At 44.0% G+C, this 19,173-nt stretch overlaps 1 protein-coding gene across 2 annotated transcripts in view; it reads left to right on the forward strand.

Moving 5' to 3' along the window:
* Positions 1-19,173, forward strand: part of GUCY1A2 (guanylate cyclase 1 soluble subunit alpha 2) — a 327,535-nt gene that overhangs the window by 166,491 nt on the left and 141,871 nt on the right. For both annotated transcript variants that reach the window (XM_065581517.1, XM_005289980.5), the window contains exon 6: positions 16,313-16,456. In XM_065581517.1, coding sequence (XP_065437589.1) covers positions 16,313-16,456 — 144 coding nt within the window. The remainder of the gene's footprint in view (positions 1-16,312; positions 16,457-19,173) is intronic.

The following is a 19,173-nucleotide window of genomic DNA, read 5'->3' on the forward strand; positions in this document are numbered from 1 at the left end:
TTCAGCAGCAGAGTCCAGGGAAGGGGCGGGGACGGTTTTATGGCCTGCAGCGTGCAGGGGGTCAGACCAGATGATCATAATGGTCCCTTCTGACCTTAAAGTCTATGAATCTATGAATCTATGAGGACCTCCTCTGTGAGGGTACTTCCCTGATCTCCAAACAGATGGACTCCAAACTTCATGGCCTCAAAGACTCGAGGGCCATGCTTAGCTCCCTGGTTCTTTACATGTCTCCAGACTCCAGGAAGCATTTTAGGCCCCAGCAGTCTCCCAGAATTCCAGCACCTCCCAGACAGGAGCCCTACAAGACAAAGGGAAAAGACTATAAATGATGTCCATCCCTACCTTCTACCTGAGCCTCCCAGTTGTACTCACATAGATACTGTGGCAGGACCAGGCAGGCCTTTTGAAGGTATACCTGAGGATGGCATACCAGTCAATTCCAGATCCATCCCTCCTTTTGTTTTTGGACTGCCTGTTGCCCTTCAGCCCAGCATGGTCATAGAATCCTAGAATATTAGAATTGGAAGATACCTCAGGAAATCATCTAGTCCAATCCCCTGCTCAAAACGGACCAATCCCAACTAAATCATCCCAGCCAGGGCTTTGTCAAGCCAGGCCTTAAAAACCTCTAAGGATGGAGATTCCACCACCTCCCTAGGTAACCCATTCCAGTGCTTCACCACCCTCCTAGTGAAATAGTTTTTCCTAATATCCAACCTAGACCTCCCCCACTGCAACTTGAAACCATTGCTTCTTGTTCTGCCATCTGCCATCTGAGAACAGCCTAGCTCCATCCTCTTTGGAACCTCCCTTCAGGTAGTTGAAGGTTGCTATCAAATCCCCCTTCCCTCTTCTCTTCTGCAGACTAAATGACCCCAGTTCCTTCAGCCTCTCCTCACAAGTCATGTGCCCCAGCCCCTTAATCATTTTCATTGCCCTCTGCTGGACTCTCTGTAATTTGTCCAGATCTCTTCTGTAGTGGGGGGACCAACACTGGACACAATACTTCAGGTGTGGCCTCACCACTGTCGAATAGAGGGGAATAATCACTTCCCTCGATCTGCTGGCAATGCTCCTACTCATAAAGCCCAAAATGCTGTTAGCTTCTTGGCAACAAGGGCACACTGCTGACTCATATCCAGCTTCTCGTCCACTGTAACCCCTAGGACCTTTTCTGCAGTACTGCTGCTTAGCCAGTCGGTCCCCAGCCTGTAGTGGTGCATGGGATTCTTCCATCCTAAGTTCAGGACTCTGCACTTGTCCTTGTTGAACCACATCAGATTTCTATTGGCCCAATCCTCCAATTTGTCTAGGTCACTCTGGACCCTATCCCTATCCTCCAGCATATCTACCTCTCCCCCCAACTTAGTGTCATCTGTGAAGTTGCTGAGGGTGCAATTCATCCCATCATCCAGATCATTAGTAAAGATGTTGAACAAAACCGGCCACAGGACCAATCCGTGGGGCACTCTGCTTTATACCAGCTGCCAACTAGACATCAAGCCGTTGAACCCGACAATCTGTATATCATATATAATCCATATCATATGTAACTTCGGACTGTTGGGTGCTCAACACTATAACAGTTGGTTGCACCTTCCAGTTTTCACCAAGCCCTCCCTCCCACCCTCCTCATTTCTAAAATTTTCATTTTGCTCCAGCCTTCAAAGAACTCATCTCTCTCTTTGATATCTCTCCACACTTCTGTCCCTTCACACAGTCTACCCAATCTTTCTTTTCTTAGCTTCTGAAACAACTTTCCTATATTTCTTCAATTTATAATCTCACATGTTTCTGAGAACTCCTTGAAAATATCTTTCCTGCCCTTGCTTATAATTTCTATTTTTTCCTCCCCATCTGCTTTTATAATTTTGCTCCTATACTATTTACTTTATAAAATATTTTAAACACATTTTGCATGAATAATACTGTGTGTAAAATGAAGTTATGTTGCACTGTCATAAGTTTCTGGAAAGAATACCATCTTAAGTGATCTCATTACATTATGTAGGGCTGGCATTAAAATAATTCTCATCACCATTGAGCTAAGGGTGTAGTGCTGCCTCACAGTATGCTCCCTTGTTGTATCTTATGGAGTAGTCCAGGTCTAGACCTCAAAGGGCAAGGCAAAAAGAAATCACGATACTATTTTTGATCCTGTGAGGTTCTGAGCACACTTAACTCTCATTGAAGGCACTCAGCACCTTGCAGGATTGAGCCCACAAGCAGGGCCAGCTCCAGGCACCAGCCTGGCAAGCTCCAGAGAGGGGCGGCACGTCCAGCTATTCGGCGGCAATTTGGCGGATGGACCCTCACTCCCGCTTGGAGCGAAGGACCGCCTGCCGAATTGCCGCCTTGCGATCGCGGCTTTTTTTTTTTTTTTTTTTTGGGCTGCTTGGGGCAGCCAAAACCCTGGAGCCGGCCCTGCCCATAAGGCATAAATGATTGTTGTAGAATCCTTCACTTTTCTGCCCTTTATCCAATTCAGTTCTCTTCTCTGAGCTGAGAAGAGAAAAATAAGCTAGTATTTCATCATCTGAGGGAATCGAGCTGGTAATTTTACTGACAATCACCAGAGAAAGCTAAAGAAAGGACTACATTCTGGCAGATACTATCCTGCATGGTTATCAGCAGGGAAGCAGCAGTGTTGCGGCATCAAACAACATACAAGTGCGTGAATCAGTCTGACAGCAAGGTTCTCTTAAAATAAAAGATCACAATACATAGATTTTGATAGCAATATTTTCTTTTTAAAGAAAAGGTCATAGATTATCTCAATGAACAAGTTATAAAAATGTTATCCTCTTTAAATGTTACTAGTATTTTAATGCTGCCTCCCTGGGCAGTTCATATGCTATATCATCAGCAAATCAGAGAAAATCAACAGTTTTCAACTTTAACGCTTTCAGAGTGATTGCTTTAGCAGATCTTTCTCTTTGGAATTGAAAGATAAACTACATCACTGAAAACAATATAACCCCAATTATCCAAATGTCACAGAAGACATAGAATAAATTTGGATAATGGAGGGAATTATCAGTGTAATTAATAGATATATATGGGGGACAGGGAGTGTCATAATTAAGATTTGAATAGTAGGAATTCCCACACTGGGTCATTACCTGGTCCAGCTACTTCAGTAACCTGTCTGTGACAGTAACAAACATGAGATGTTTCAAAGGAAGGAACAAGATGACCCACAGTGACCAATTATGGAGTAAGTTGCATGTAGGAGAAATTTCTTTCTAACCCTTTTAGATTGAGTTATGCCATGAAACACAAGGATTTTTATCCCTTCTGAGCGTGTTATCTTTTCTAATGTATCTGTGCATGTTCTTATTGTCCACATAGATAATACGATTCATTTTTCAATCTTACTAAGCTCTATGGCCTCAGTGATATCTTGTGGCAATGAGTTCCACAGACTCCCTTCCTTCTCTAACCCACAAGAATGTTGAAGTTTATTATACTGTAGTATCAATTATAGTAGTTCTTGAAATTATGTGTGTTATTTAGGAATAACTCAAAAGTAGACTCATCTCATTCATGTGTGCTTTCTAGCTCTCTGTTCTAAGAAGCAGTCATCTAAATTGTCAAGATTTTTTTTCTTGCCATCTCCTGATCTGACAGTTAATCAAGGTTGTATTGTGTAGTATAATAGATTGTTATGCTGAGCTGCTAGTCTTTTCTTTTGAGCCTAAGTGGTGTCGGCATATGGCACATTGCCTACCATTTTAGCACAGAAATTACTTTTAGAAAAACAACCATGTCAGAACCTCATATTTCTTAGGTTTCTTTTTTTTATCTTATGAGTCTCTCCAACACTGCCTGTAAACTTCTTCCTCTCAGTCTTTAGCCATGTACATCACTGGATATCCCTCATCGCAAGCAGTCATGTTCTTCCACGACAATTTAAATAAAGTATTTAAATGTACTTAACCAATAATTTGGTGTTTTCAACCCCTCACTCCACATCCTTTTTCAGTCTTTGTTTTGGCTTTTCACCCACCTGATATTTTTTTTGAATCTTGTTAAGATCTATGGCCTCAGTTATATCTTGTGGCAGTGAGTTCCACAGGCTTTCTTACTCTCCTAACCCACAAGGATATTGAATTATATTACACTGTAGTCTTAATTGTGGTAGTTTCTTGAACAAATGTTTGTCACTTAGGGCCTACTCAAGATTAGTTTCTCCTTATTCAATATTCTTTTAGGTAAAAATTGGGTAGAGTTGTAAAAGTGAAAGGTACTGTGGGTGGGAATTGGTGGTAAAAGAGAATGTTAACTAACACTTTTTCTTCCAAACTATCAGCCTTTGCTCTGCAGCTATAGCTATATTTTCAACTGTGAGGCTTTTTAACAGGAGACTAATAGCACTGTCATTGCAGTTTGTTATTATTTTAATATTATAACATGAAACGTCATAAACAATCTCATAGCAACTGAGGCTTGGCAGAATTCAATTTTTATTTTTTGGAATTTCAACAGATAATATTGATTATTTTTAAGCATTTTTTAAATTTTTAATTTAAATTTTCACAGTTGTGGGAAATTAGGGGGAGGTGTCAGACAATTATTTAATGACAGAAGATGCTGAGATTCAAAAGTTCAAGCTTTATAGTTGTTAAAACACAAATTATCAAATATCACATGTCAATATACAAAGTGAATATCTTTAAATCAAGTACTGCTAGAGAACTTCTTAGGGTTTTTCTTACTTTGCCTATCTATAAATTTCTGTTATTATCATGGGAATATTTTTGTTGGTTTCTGTGTGTATAGTGAAATTGACATTTACTGATGTTTACCAATAAAAATCTTATTCTTTCAAGCCTACTTATAAATGATAAGAAACAGCCTAATAATAATAGATGCATCTGATTAAGTAGGATTTAGCCCATTAAAGCTTATGCCCAAATAAATTTGTTAGTCTCTAAGGTGCCACAAGGACTCCTTGTTGTTTTTCCTAATAATAAACTTACCTTCATTTAAATGTATTTTATCCACTCTGTGTACTGTGGCTCGAAAAGGGACTGCTGAAGTGGAAGAAAACTGCTCAAGATTCCAAATTCACTGCCAATTTAAAATGACAATAACCATGAACACATACCTATTTAAGCGGAAATGCAAACACAAACTTAGATAACAAAAACACATGAGACCAAGGACATGATCTGTCCCAGCTGGAAGCTGAAATTAATTTTTAAAAAATGGGTATCAATCCAAAGGGGAATCAAAGAAATAGAAACAGATGCAGATTGTTTATAGTAATCAACATCTGAGTTACGTTATTTTCTTGGAATAGTGTAGTAATATTCTTCTGTACTCAAGGCCCTGGTTCAGCAAACTGTAAACTCATGCCTAGTTTAAAGCACAAAAGTAACCTCATTGACTTCAGTGGAATTATTCACAAGTTTAAACTGTGGCACATGTTTAAGATAAACCTTGCAGAACTTGCTGTAACATCTCATGCATTGTTACATACTTTTTACAGTTGAGCTCACAAATCAGGTAAATTTGTAGTCCCATTTGTCACAATAGACTTCCGGGAGCATATGTCATGGATCTCAGCAGTGCCGTAAGTTGAGCAGCTCTATAGATTCTTTCCCAGTAAATTGTTGAAGAACTTGTCTGTCCTTCCTGGGTACATGGAGGCAACTGTGGGAAGGCACTGGAAGAGAAGCATCACTTGAGTGGAGTTAGCCTGAGTCTACATTGCAGAGCGGTCATGTTAGCAGCTGACAAGTTGTGCTAACTCGATGTTAACCTACATGCCAACAGGCCAACCAAATTGAGTTAAAAGCACCACCACCCTCAAGTTTAAGGGGTTTTGTGTGTGGAAGGGAATCATGTTGGGGCAACATGAGTTATAACTGGAGTTAACTTTGTATGAAGACAAGTCACATTTTTCTTGATATCTTCGTTTTTACAAAATAGAATTTAGAAGACTAGCTTGGAGTATGTCTACATTTCAAGCTGGGCTGTGATTCGCAGCTCAAGATGACATACTAATGCTAACCCTCATCAAGATCATCATCATCATCATCATCACTCCAATAACTTCATTGGTCATTGGGGCACCATCATTGATGAGCAATCAACCAATTGTTTGCACCCCTGACGATTGTGTGTCAGAGCTTGAGTCTCCGCAAAGTCCATTCCCGTCCACCCTTTTATGTTGTCAATCCATCTCTTCTTCTGTCTACCTCTTTTGCTTCTTCTCTTCCCTTGTACTGTCCCTTGGAGGATGATCATGGATAGGCCAGATGATCTTGTTACACGGCCGTACCACTTCAGCTTGCGTTTCTTCAGTCGTCAGGAGGTCTTCATATGACCCAGCGCATTGAGTAACGATGTTGTGGACTTCTTCATTAGTGACGTAGTCGAAGTAGGAGATGCCCAGGATTTTACAGAAGTATCTCATCTCTACTACCTGTATTTTCCGTTCAAGTTCTGCCGTAAGGGTCCATGTCTCGCACGCATACAGAAAAATGGAGATGACCAGGGCATGCAGCAGTTTCAGTTTGGATTCCGGGGAGATATTCTTATTCCTCCAAATTGGCTTTAGCTTTGCCACTGCTGCTGCTGTTTGTGCATTTCTTGCCTGAATTTGTGCCTTGGATCCTTCATCAGTGATGATTGCCCCCAAATACTTGAACTGTTTCGAGATAGTATGCTAAAAATAGAGTGTAGCCATGATAGTGTGGGCAATGGGATGGGCTAGCTATGCAGAGAATGAGCCTAGGGTCTTGGGGCGGTTAGCCTCTCCTGCCACTGGTGCTGTTGTGACTACGCTCTGATTTTGGCGCATTAGCTAGTGTAAGTATGTCTTCTGGACTGGGAATCAGACCCCAGCGCTGAGTATAGACGTACCCTTAGATGCTCAGAGTGAAGAAGAAAGTTACTAGGCTTGATGGACCCGTAGTATGATATGAAAGTATCTACACATCTTTGAGATTATTTTGGGAACTAAACTGAAGATGTTGTCAGTAAACTATAGTACAAAATGATTTCTAAGGGAGTGTAGCGAGGTGGTCTGGTTCCCCACTGCTCCGGAGAGGAACGAGCCCCTCCGGACGCCAAAGTGGGCGGAGCGAGTGGAGCTTGTGCCCGCCCCCCAGAGGTCAGAGTGCAGGACAGGAAGTACAAAAGCCCAACTCCACAGCTCACTAGAGGCCCAGCCACCAGAGAAGCCAGACGCCTGTGGCCTAGCTCCCAGTGGGGAGACTTCTGCAGTTTGCGACCGACCCAAGGACTGGCTAGACCAGCTGAGGCCTGATGCTGACCAGACCCCAGAGAAGCTGTTAAGCCTGCCTGTGGCAAGCTACGCAGAGGAGCTGCCAAGCCTACCACTTGCCGAGTACCCTGAGGAGCCCATGGTGCTTGATTCCGTGGAGGACACTGTTCAGACGCAGGTACCTCTAGAGGGAGAGGTAGGAAGTAGCCCGAGGGCAGCCGACCCTAGTCTGGCTGCAGCACACCCAGAGCCCATGTCAGTGTGTTGTGGCCAGGATTCCCACTGACACAGCAGCAGGCTGCCTGCCGCTGTTAGGGCCCCGGGCTGGGACGCAGTGGAGTGGGTGGGCCTGCGTCCCCCCTGGCACCCAACGTGTGGGTGGCAATCCTCCCGTCTCCCAGGCCCTTCGAAGCCAGGGCCTAGGCCTCTTGAACTCATTTGTTTGCACAGCCCCTGCCTAAGGGCCTGAGCCATAGACTCTCTACTGCCCCGCCCTGACCCAGGCTAGGGCTTGAGTTAAAACTGTTTGCTCCACCCCGGCCAAAGGGCCTGAGCTGCCCTGCCCTGAACTAGGGCCTGGGTCTGTGGAATAGAGCTGTTTGTTGGTCTCTACCATTGCCACGGTGTGAAACCCCACAGCCAGGCTAGTTCCCCCAAAATAACCCAACGGACGTAGCGAGGCGGTCTGGTTCCCCGCCACCCTGGAGAGGGTCGAACCCGGCTGAACCCTTCTAGAGGGAGGAAGGGAATCTATGAGGGAAAACCTGTAAAGTGCAGGTTTTCTTCCAGAAAGAGAGAGTTTTGAATTGTCAGACCAGATTCTTTTACAGTTGGTTCTCTTTAATATTCAGCAAAGAGGTTATTGCTGGTCTTTTTGAGGTAGGTATAATTTAAATCCATTTTAAGAAAAAATCCACATGTGCTCATTCACTGTGCTTAAGAAAAATAGTGACAAGTGCTCGGCTGCAACTGTGTTAATCCAAATTGTCGATTACATTTTTACGGAGAACCTGCTGAGAGGGGCAGGACCACCACAGCAGCCAGTAGCTCCTGCCTTCAGTGGATTTGTTTTGTCTGTAAGGAACATTACATCAGACAGCCCACAAGAGTGACCTCTGCGATTACATTTTGCGATGTTTATTTCTAAACAGCACTTTGAAAAAGGTGCTTAATAGATTCCCGAGAGCATCGGGATTCTCAGGCGTGTCAGATGGAAATCTTTATCACTTCCTTTGGTTTGTTGTTTCAAACACAAGATGTGCTTTTTTACTCCCCTATGTAAAGAAGCCTGGGAAATTGTGTGTGACACTCTAGTTCTTTTATTACTTTACACATTCAGTTAATGTTTGATGCTAATTCATGACGAAGTAAGCGAAAGCAGTTGTTGTTACTTATATCCCTGCTCCCTTCTGAGTTAGGACTGAGTCAGCACTGTAATAGGGGACATTATGCGGCTGAAGGTGCCATTCGTTTAGATTATCAGGATAATGGAAGGCCTAACCATTAGCAGTTATTAAAGATCCCATGGCACTTTCTCCAAGAGATTGAGTACTAGCCCCTATGTTTCGGCCTTATTCTAATTAGGGAACTTACATCCTGCCTACAGTACTGAATTTTCAATCACACTTTGTATTAAGGTTCCATTTATAATTGGAATAAACAAATGATTAATAGATGTTTTATCTATATCCCATACTGCTCCTGTCTGAAAAATCTATTAATGATACATACAACCTGAATATAAAGTGACTGAACTCTCAATTGGACAAGATATCCTTCTTTGTTTCTGCAGTGCTTATGCACTGTTGCTGTGTGCTACTAAGCAGTTTCCATATTCTACCCCATAAGGCAGTCGTGGTTCTCTCCCCATCTGGCAGAGAGGGAGACCACACCCTCTCCCTGCAATACTCCTAGAGAAACTCCGTTCTGGGGGAATTAGCCAACAGTTAATAGGTCCAAGCCTGCAGCCCAGGCCAGGCAGCAATTGGGTCTGTGAGCCCCAGCTCTCAGCCAGAGCAGGGCAGCACACAGGTAATGCTTCTGGCCCACGGTTGGGCAGGGTCGCTGTAAGTCTACAGGCCCGGTGCCCTTAATCAGGGTGGAAGCATAATCCATTAATGGCTCTGGCTTGCAGTCAGGCAGAGCAGTAGAGAATCTGTCTACCAAGGACCCTCCATCAGGGCGGGGCAACAATCCTATGTTAAATTCATGGGATCGGGGAAGGTCCCGGACAATTGCAAAAAGGCAAATACAGTGCCCATATTTTAAAAAGGGAAGAAAGAGAACCCAGGGAAGTACAGACCGGTCAGCCTCACTTCAGTCCCCGGCAAAATCATGGAGCACATCCTCAAGGAAACCATTTTGAAGCACTTGGAGGAGAAGAAGGTGATCAGGAACAGTCAAAGTGGATTCACCAAGGGCAAGTCATGCCTGACCAACCTGATTGTCTTCTATGATGAGATAACTGGCTCTATGGATATGGGAAAAGTGGTGGATGTGATATATCTTGACTTTAGCAAAGCTTTTGATACGGTCTCCCACAGTATTCTTGCCAGAAAGTTAAAGAAGTATGAATTGGATGAATGGACTATAAGGTGGATAGAAAGCTGGCTAGATTGTCTGGCTCAACAGATAGTGATCAACGGCTCGATGTCTAGTTGGCAGCCGGTATCAAGCGGAGTGCCCCGGGGTTGGTTCTGGGGCTTGTTTTGTTCAACATCTTTATTAATGATCTGGATGATGGGATGAATTACACCTTCAGTAAGTTCGCAGATGACACTAAGCTGGCAGGGGGGAGGGAGGTAGATATGCTTGAGGGTAGGGATAGGGTCCAGAGTGACCTAGACAAATTGAAGGATTGGGTCAAAAGAAATATGATGAGGTTCAACAAGGACAAGTGCAGAGTCCTGCACTTAGGAAGGAAGAATCCCATGCACTGCTACAGGCTGGGGACCGACTGGCTAAACAGCAGTTCTGCAGAAGAGGACCTGGAGATTACAGTGGACGAGAAGCTGGATATGAGTCAGCAGTGTGCCTTTGTTGCCAAGAAGACCAATGGCATATTGGGCTATATTAGTAGGAGCATTGCCAGCAGATTGAGGGAAGTGATTATTCCCCTCTATTCGGCACTGGTGAGGCCACACCTGGAGTATTGTGTCCAGTTTTGGTCCCCCTACTACAGAAGGGATCTGGACAAATTTGGAGAGAGTCTAGCAGAGGGCAACGAAAATGGTTAAGGGGCTGGGGCACATAACTTATGAATTGGGGTTATTTAGTCTGCAGAAGAGAAGAGTAAGAGGAGATTTGATAGTGACCTTCAACTATCTGAAGGGGGGTTCCAAAGAGGATGGAGCTAGGCTGTTCTCAGTAGAGGCAGATGACAGAACAAGAAGCAATGGTCTCAAGTTGCAGTGGGGGAGGTCTAGGTTGGATATTAGGAAAAACTATTTCACTAGGAGGGTAGTGAAGCACTGGAATGGGTTACCTAGGGAGGTGATGGAATCTCCATTCTTAGAGGTTTTTAAGGCTCAGCTTGACAAAGCCCTGGCTGGGATGATTTAGTTGGGGTTGGTCCTGCTTTGAGCAGGGTATTGGACTAGATGATTTCCGGAGGTATCTTCCAATCCTAATATTCTATGATTCTATGATCAGGTAATAGCACTGGCCTGCCAGGCAGAGCAGCCCAGCAGTCTAGGAGGAGATTAGCTCTCTGGCAAGAGAGACAGAAAAACCTTGTGGCATCCCAGCTTGGGCGGGGACCACACCAATGCAGGCCTCCTGGCCTAAAGGTGGGGAGGCTGTCACCCCCCAGGGGTGAGGTGGCAGGGGGTAAGGAGATGAAGGCCCACCCGCTCTACTGTGTCCCAGCCCAGGGCCCTAAGAGTGGCAGAGTGGTCAGCCACTGGGTCAGCAGGGAAATGTGTCCACAACATGCTGCCCAGCTGGCAGTTAGTAACACAGCCGAACCCTATTCGGCTTCCCTAGGCGCCTTCCTACACTCTCCGTCCGGGGGTACCTATAGGGCGACCAGACAGAAATGTGAAAAATCGGGACATGGAGTGGGGGGTAATAGGAGCCTACATAAGAAAAAGACCCAAAAATTGGGACTGTCCCTCTAAAATCGGGACGTCTGGTCACCCTAGGTACCTGGGTTCTGAGGTTGTTGCCGGTCTCACTGGGATAAATGGCGAGTGGCAGCCCCAACAGCTCCTTGGTGTCCTCAGTGTCTGGCAGCTCCAGCAATCCCTGTGGGTCTCTGGAACTGTAGCAGACTCCGTCAGGTCCAGGCTCCAGCAAAGAGGGTGTAGGAGGGAGACGTACTGCTCTCTGGCAGCAATCCCCCAACTGAGCTGGACGGCCGGCTATATATGTATATATAGTTATAGTTATAGTTTAGTTATATATTTGCAGTTTCTGTCCCACCCCTTTGCTTCCAGCGGGGCAGCTGTGGGTATCCTGGCTCTGCCCACCAGGGGGCAGTTGCAGTTCTCTCCCCGTCTGTCAGGGAGGGAGACCACACTCCATCTCTACATACCGTAGTTTCAGGATCTACAGCAAAAGATTAGAACAGAATTGCTGATTTGCACAAAACTATTTCAATGATTTATGTATTTAAACCTGAGGGCCTGATCCAAAATCTACAGAAATCACTATGACCCTTACCTGTGACTACAGAAATCAATCTGAACCTTTCCAATGGACTTTAGATCAGGTTTGTATATAGCAATATAACTATTTTAAAATCTTTACCATCAATGGTTAATTAAATACAGAAATTTAATAATAAATTATACATAGAGCAGGCTAATAGCTGGAAGCTGGCTTCCACCTTTGTTATGCCTCATAATACTGTACACATAAAACTATAGTCTTGTTTAAGAATTGTGGGAATGGCAATGGGTAAGGAAGGAATTGTCTAGAAAGATAAAGTGTGTTGATTTAAGGCTCTTCTGAACACTGTCGTGCAAATGCAGCATGTTTACACTATTCTTATATATTGGCACATACAAAATCCTATGTTAAAAGAATATGAAGGTTGTAAAATCAAGGACTCAGAAGTCAGGAAATGAGAGAATTAAAAAAAAAAAAATCCAGTCAGAGGCAGACACTTAGCATGGTACATTTCAGCAGAAATGGTTAAAGGTTGGCAAAGTTATAAGCAGCTGACAATGGTGGTATAATAAAAAGAGTTAGGCAATTTTCACAGTAGGAATTGATACCAGATCCACCTGTAAGGGCAGTCTTAGCAATTTTGGTGTTTCACATTTCACCATTAATGCAAGAGGAGCTTGGTAGCAGTGAGGGCCATTAAGGGATGGAGTCGCATATACTCCAGTGATCATATTTATGTCCCATTCATTTCCCAACTGTGATCATCACCAGGCAGCTTGATTCCCTCATACTGACAGTACATGCAGAAAACCTGCAGGAGCAGATCTCCTTTTTCAGCTTGGAAAAGAGACAACGAAGAAGGAATATGATAGAGGTCTATAAAATCATCATGCCTAGTGTGGAGAAAGTAAATAAGGAAGTGTTATTTACTCCTTCTCATAACACAAGAACTAGGTGTCACCAAATAAAATTAATAGGCAGCAGGTTTAAAACAAACAAAAGGAAGTATTTCTTCACACAGCACACAGTCAACCCATGGAACTCTTTGCCAGAGGATGTTGTGAAGGCCAAAACTATAACAGGGTTCAAAAAAGAACTAGATAAATTCATGGAAGATCGGTCCATCAATGGCTATTAGCCAGGATGGACAGGGATGGTGCCCCTAGCCTCTCTTTGCCAGAAGCTGGGAATGGGCAACAGGTGATGGTTCTTGATGATTACCTATTCTGCACCAGGTGTGAAGCACCTGGCATTGGCCACTGCCAGAAAACAGGATACTGGGATAGATGGACCTTTGGTCTTACTCAATATGGCCATTCTTATGTTCTTCTGTTAATCCAATATTTGTTCCATGTAGGGGAGGTTTCAAAACTGGGCAGGTTTTGTCACTGATTTTTGTTGACTCAGTTCTGCACTCATATGGGCGCCCTTTGAGTGAACATATATGAATGTAATTTGGTCCTTAATTTTACTTACATATCAATGGATATTTCCAAAGAGGGGAAGTCTCTGACAAAATAAATGTATCTAAATTTTACAAGAAAAAAAAATAGTCTATGGGCCAAAATTTCTTCTTTACACTGACATCAGTGGAGTTACTCTGAATTTACACCACTGTAAAAAAAGAACAGAATTTGGCCATCATTTTTTTATTATGATAGCCCAATCTCAGCTCCTTAGGTTGTAATTTCTTCGATCTGGGTCCAGTCCAGTTGTCTTCTCTTATTTTAAGGTAGTGTTGTTGGCCTTTCTGCCCTTGTTTCTCTGTGAGGCCGATGTTTAGAAGTATCACAATATTCAAATGGGTCCTTAAACACACATTCAGAGCAGGCCTTGTTATGACTTTAAAGTGGTGCTCTTGTGCCCCTCCCCTTTCCCATACACATAAAATATCTATTCTAAGCCCCGCCTCTCTCTCCTTGCTGCTGGTGGTCCTGCCTTCCCTCCTCAGTGTCTCTAGCTACTGCCTTTCCTGCCCTGTAGTCTCTGTCTACTTACCACATCTACTGGTGTTTAGGGGAAAAGAGCTCTGCTATTTTAGTGAGTGGACAGAATAGTGGCTCCCCACATGTATTACTGCAGTGAATGGCTGCCATGAGTGAACACCAATTGCTGTCTTCTCCATCTGCAAGTACCTCCAGGAACTTCCTGAAGTCAGGGAAGAGATTTAGCAGCTTTCCCCACCTTCTGCTGGTCCTCTGCTCTCCCTTGTGGGATCCTATGATGAGGTGTACAAACCCCACACTGGGACATAAGGGGTTAAGGAGCAGTTCAGGCCCAGGTGATGCTACCCCACTGCACTTGCCGAGCCCGCTGCAGCTAGAGGAGAAGCCTGAAAGGGAGCCAGAAAGCTCAGAAGGGGGACAGAGGGGATAGGAGGACAGACCTATTTTGAAAGCTTTTGAAGAAGGATACAGCAGAAGTCCTTACTGCAAAGGAGGGGTCTGCAAGCAGCAGTTACCCCAGGTCCTAGATCCAGGGAGGAAACTCAGGTGAGAGGGTTCTTTCTCTCTTGGGCTAGAGTGAGAGAAGTCTGGGAGCCTGAGTTCTGAGCTGGGAGCCTGACTGGAGATGGGGACTGATCAGGGACTGCAGCCTGCCTGAAACTCTGGATAGACGGAGAATGTGATAGACCCTAGTCAGATGCAACCCAGAAACTTTGACCATTGTGAAGCTGGAGCGAGCCTGCCAAGAAGAAGACTACCACCGGCTGAGCCCAGCTGAGCTGAAGAGTCTGTTGTTTTTACTGTTTTCTGTTGGATTTTAAGCAAAGGACTTTGAGGTCTGTGGGGAAGCAGGAGGTAAGAAGTGGTCCATGGAGGCATCCCCAAAGTGCTCTGGCGTGTTTGCTATTACTGCCTCTTGCAGGGCCCTGAGTTGGAGCCTGGTGGAGAGAGAGGGCCCAGGCTCCCATACCAGCCCCTTTTCTCTACTTCCCTACTTGGACAGGATAGATACATTGTAAGCTGCTGAGTCAAGGACATACCACCTCCAGGGGCCTAGAGGCAGGCTGAAGACCCTTTCCTTTCTGGGGATGTTGAATTCTATATATTTTGTTGGACTCCGTTTCCCCAGAACAGGATACTGTAATTGGTGACCTGGCTGGTGTGATGATTCTCTACCTACCTTAAGGTCAGCTGACCTTCTGGATTGGTGCCCTGTGTAATGATCAGATGTAGTGGGGGGATTTCAAAGTCTGTCTTATGCTGGTGCCTTATCAGGACTGGAAATTAATCAAGTTGAATGTCTTGATTTCTTACCTGTCAACCCTGAGGACAAAATATAAGTAGACATCCCAGGGACAAAAGGGCCAGGCACAAAGTGGCTGCCAGGGCAGCTCTACAGTCAGCACTTATGTCTCTCCTCTCATGCTAATCTTTGCAGAATGCTTTTCTGCCATTCTCTTAATAGAGCTGCAGTGAGGGGAGGGAAAGAAACTGGTGGTGGATAGTAAAACCTACATTCATGCTTCTAAGCCAAGCCTGCTTGAGAGTGCACCGAAGGATTGTGCAGGGAGGTGGCTACAGAAGTGTGGGTAGACAAAATTTGCAAAGGGTGATTCTGTCAGTATAATTGGAGGATTATAGGGCTTGTTGGTTTCATAGGCTGATTTTGTCCTAAGCCAGAGAGCTCCCTTAATTTCCCCTGCACCCCTTACTCCAGTAAGTTGGCTTCCCATCAGGAACAGTGAGGCTAAGGGGTAGGAGACGCAATCTGCTGCACTCATTGGTCTGAGGCAGGGAACTGGTGCTCAGGTAATCTATGAAGTAGAGAGAGCCTAAATATCCTATACAAAAATAAGAGGTTTCAGAAGAGCTGCATACCTAGGTAGACAGACAGGCAGACAGTACCCAGCAGTCAGCTCTAGTACCAGTGGGTCTGTGATTATGAGAAACAAAAATTATGGTAAGCTATAAAATCCTTTCTCTTGAATACTCCCAGCCCTAAGAGAAACAAGATTCTAATGATAAGTGATGTACTATTCACTTGTTTTTTTTTTATGGAAACATTTAGGCTCCTGTAACTCTCATCTTAATGTATTTTTCAACTAGAGTAAATAATAATTATGAATTATTACTGCTTAGTACAAGTCTTACTCCACAGCAGAATAAATGGTGGCACCAGCTCTTAGCTGTAACTAGTTTTTGGTCTAACTCTAATATAGAAAATCCTATTTTCCTGTGGGGTAATGTTATCATATTTCATTTGATAGTGCACATTGTCCTAGATTTAATGATCTTCTGCAGTTGATGATGATGATGAACAACTATGCAATGAGATGTCAGGTTTTGACTATGCCTGTTTGCAAACTCGGGTAATTATGCTCCGTTGTCTAATTGCTTTTTTTATTGATATTTTGCTGACATGTTTTTAAGCAACATTTTGTGATTGCAGATAACTAATGGCACAGATCTCTGCTCATTATCATACTTTTACATTTGATTTGTCTGATTGCTGCAGGTGGAAACAATAGGTGATGCATACTGTGTTGCAGCAGGGCTCCATAGGAAGAGCCTTAGTCATGCGAAACCCATTGCTTTGATGGCTCTGAAGATGATGGAACTTTCAGAAGAGGTACTTACACCGGACGGGAGACCTATTAAGGTAACCTCACTGCTCTGTATTCCCAGCTAGTCACTGGAACCTATCCGTATATTTGATCAAGTACAGTCCACCAGATTCTGGATGGTGATGCAAGGGAAGTCTGTTCTTAGTTATGAGGAATTTGCAGCATAATCAAGATGTCCCCATATGCGACAATGTGTCTTTTGTGCATATTAATTTTTTTGATATTCCTCAACAGTCACATAGGGCTCTATCAATCTATTGTCCCCACTGCCAAACTGCTGACAACCCTAATAATGAAGCTGTTGGGGGGTTACCTGCCCTCTCTGTCAGGCAGAACCTCCTTCCCTATTTAGTTTGTATTGCTTCCTCATGGTCTGGCATCACAGACTAGTAAGGTAAGGAAAACCATAGATCTTTTTGTAGGAATTCCCAACTCAGTGTCAGTTGTGTTGCTTCTTACCATGCCCTGCTAACCTTTCAGCTTGTTTGCATCTGGGCTGGGGTGTCTGATGGGGAACTTGGTCACAGATGCAGAAGGAATTGGATAGGGACACACATGGCTTCCTTTCCCAATGGTCATGTCATGTGTGGGTTTTACTATGTGTGCTCAATGGAAAAAAATGCCCTGGAATGTCCAGTTTTTTAATCGGACCCCCTGAACAACATGAAATAAGGAAGACTCATGCACATATCTGTATACAGTACTGTACTCCACTGCTGTGAAAGGGCTTTTTCCTACTATTATACTGTTTTCCTGGTTAAATTGCATTTCCTGAAATGCAGACTTTTAATTTTAAAAGGCAAAGCACTATCTAAGAGAAACTATTATAGAAAATGGGAGAGTTGCATGTCGAGCAGTTTTCAGGGCAGACTGCTTGACAAAGGCCATGCCGGGGAGAAGGCTAGGCTGATTCCCCCCAGTGGCACTTTGCATGTTCTCTGAATCACATGATGAAGAGTCTACTCACTAGAGCTGGTTGGAAAATGAGGGGGGTTTCAATAGAAAAATTTATATTTGGGGGCAAGAACTCAAATACCAAAAAATGTTGTTGGCCAAAACTAAAAATATTTAGGCAAATCCTCCAAAAAATCAGTTCAGAAATGCTGCTGCGGTGTCTCCTGGGAATTGTTTTGTGGGTGCCTTATGCGCTCTCGGAGCAAATTACAATCTCCCATGCACCACAGTGCCATGATGCACCACCACCCATTTCCAAGCATGAAAGTCCCAGGCCATGGCGAATCATGGGGGATGTGGTCTATCCTGGGAGCCCAGTCCGTAGATGAGAATGGGGACCTAAGGCAACCAAAGTACAAATCCCATGAGGTAACGCGGTAGCATCTTCACATAGAAATATTTCAGTTTTAGGGATTTGAGGGAGAAGGCGGGTTAACAAAAAAATAAATTCTGCAGAAAACAGACACTTTTTGCAGAAACCCCAATTTTCTGTCAAAAACCTATTTAGGTGGAAATTGTTCATCCAGCTCTAGTATTAGAGAGACAAGATTGGTGAGGTGATTTTTTTTTTATTGGACCAGTTTTTGTTAGTGAGAGAGACAAGCTTTTGAGCCCCACAGAGCTCTTCTTCAGCTTGAAAGCTTGTCTCTCTCACCCACAGAATTTGGTCCTGTAAAAGATATTACCTCATCCACCTTGTCTCCCTAATATCTTGGACTGACATGGCTACAACTACTCTGCATACAGCTCTCATATGGGCATTTCAAGATGGGGGCGGGGTGGGAAAGCATAAACAGGCACACATTGTTCCTACGGACAACGAAAAGGCAGCATTTGACCTATGGACATTTTCAATTGATTCATTTGATCCTATTTTTGAAGGAACGTTTCTCCCAGATGATTGGATAAACAAAATAATTCCCAAACAATGAAGGCTGATTAATAATTTGTAGCGAAGGTGTAACACTTGGGAAGGGCTGCCTTCTAGATCATGGGTTCTCAAACTTTTTTTTCTGAGGCTCCCGCAACATGCTATAAAAATTCCCCAGCCCACTTGTGCCACAACAACTGTTTTTCTCCATATTCAGTAGATTTAAAGCTAGGGCTGACATTAGGGGGTAGTAAGCAGGGCAGTGGCTCAGGGCCTGACTCCACAGGCGGCTCCGCGAAGTTAAGTTGCTCAGGCTTTAGCTTCAACCCTGGGTGGCAGGGCTTGGGCTTCAGCTTTCTTCCCTAGGCCCCAGCAAGTCTAACATAGGCCCTGCTCTGGTTTATTTTGGGTTTATCCTGAAACCTACTCATGGCTCTTAGAGGGTCTTGGACCCCTGGTTGAGAACCACTATTCTAGACTACTTGTTCTAGATATCGGTTGTTGTTCTTTTTAAATAAATTGCTGTGATCATGGTGATATTTTCAGGTGTGTGACTGACTAGAAGGGTCATAGTGTTGACCAATTCTTTTTCCCGCTACCCAGAACAGGTTCACAGACTGACTCTTGATCTGAAGAAGTATGTTGTTTATTCACTGCTTCAGTGAGTGATCAGTCCACTGAAACAGGATACAGCATAGGATTAAATGCAAGTGCACACCCACATTCAAGTGCTTGCCTTAAATACATTCATAGAATCATAGAACTGGAAATGACTTCAAGAGGTCATCTAGTCCAGTTGCTTGCACTCAAGGCAGAACTAAGTATTAGCTAGACCATCCCTGACAGGTGTTTGTCCAACTTGCTCTTAAAAATCCCCAATGATGGAGATTCCACAACCTCCCTAGGCAATTTATTCCAGTGCTTAAC

Source organism: Chrysemys picta, chromosome 1, assembly GCF_011386835.1.
Source record: "Chrysemys picta bellii isolate R12L10 chromosome 1, ASM1138683v2, whole genome shotgun sequence".
Lineage (NCBI taxonomy): Eukaryota > Metazoa > Chordata > Testudines > Emydidae > Chrysemys > Chrysemys picta.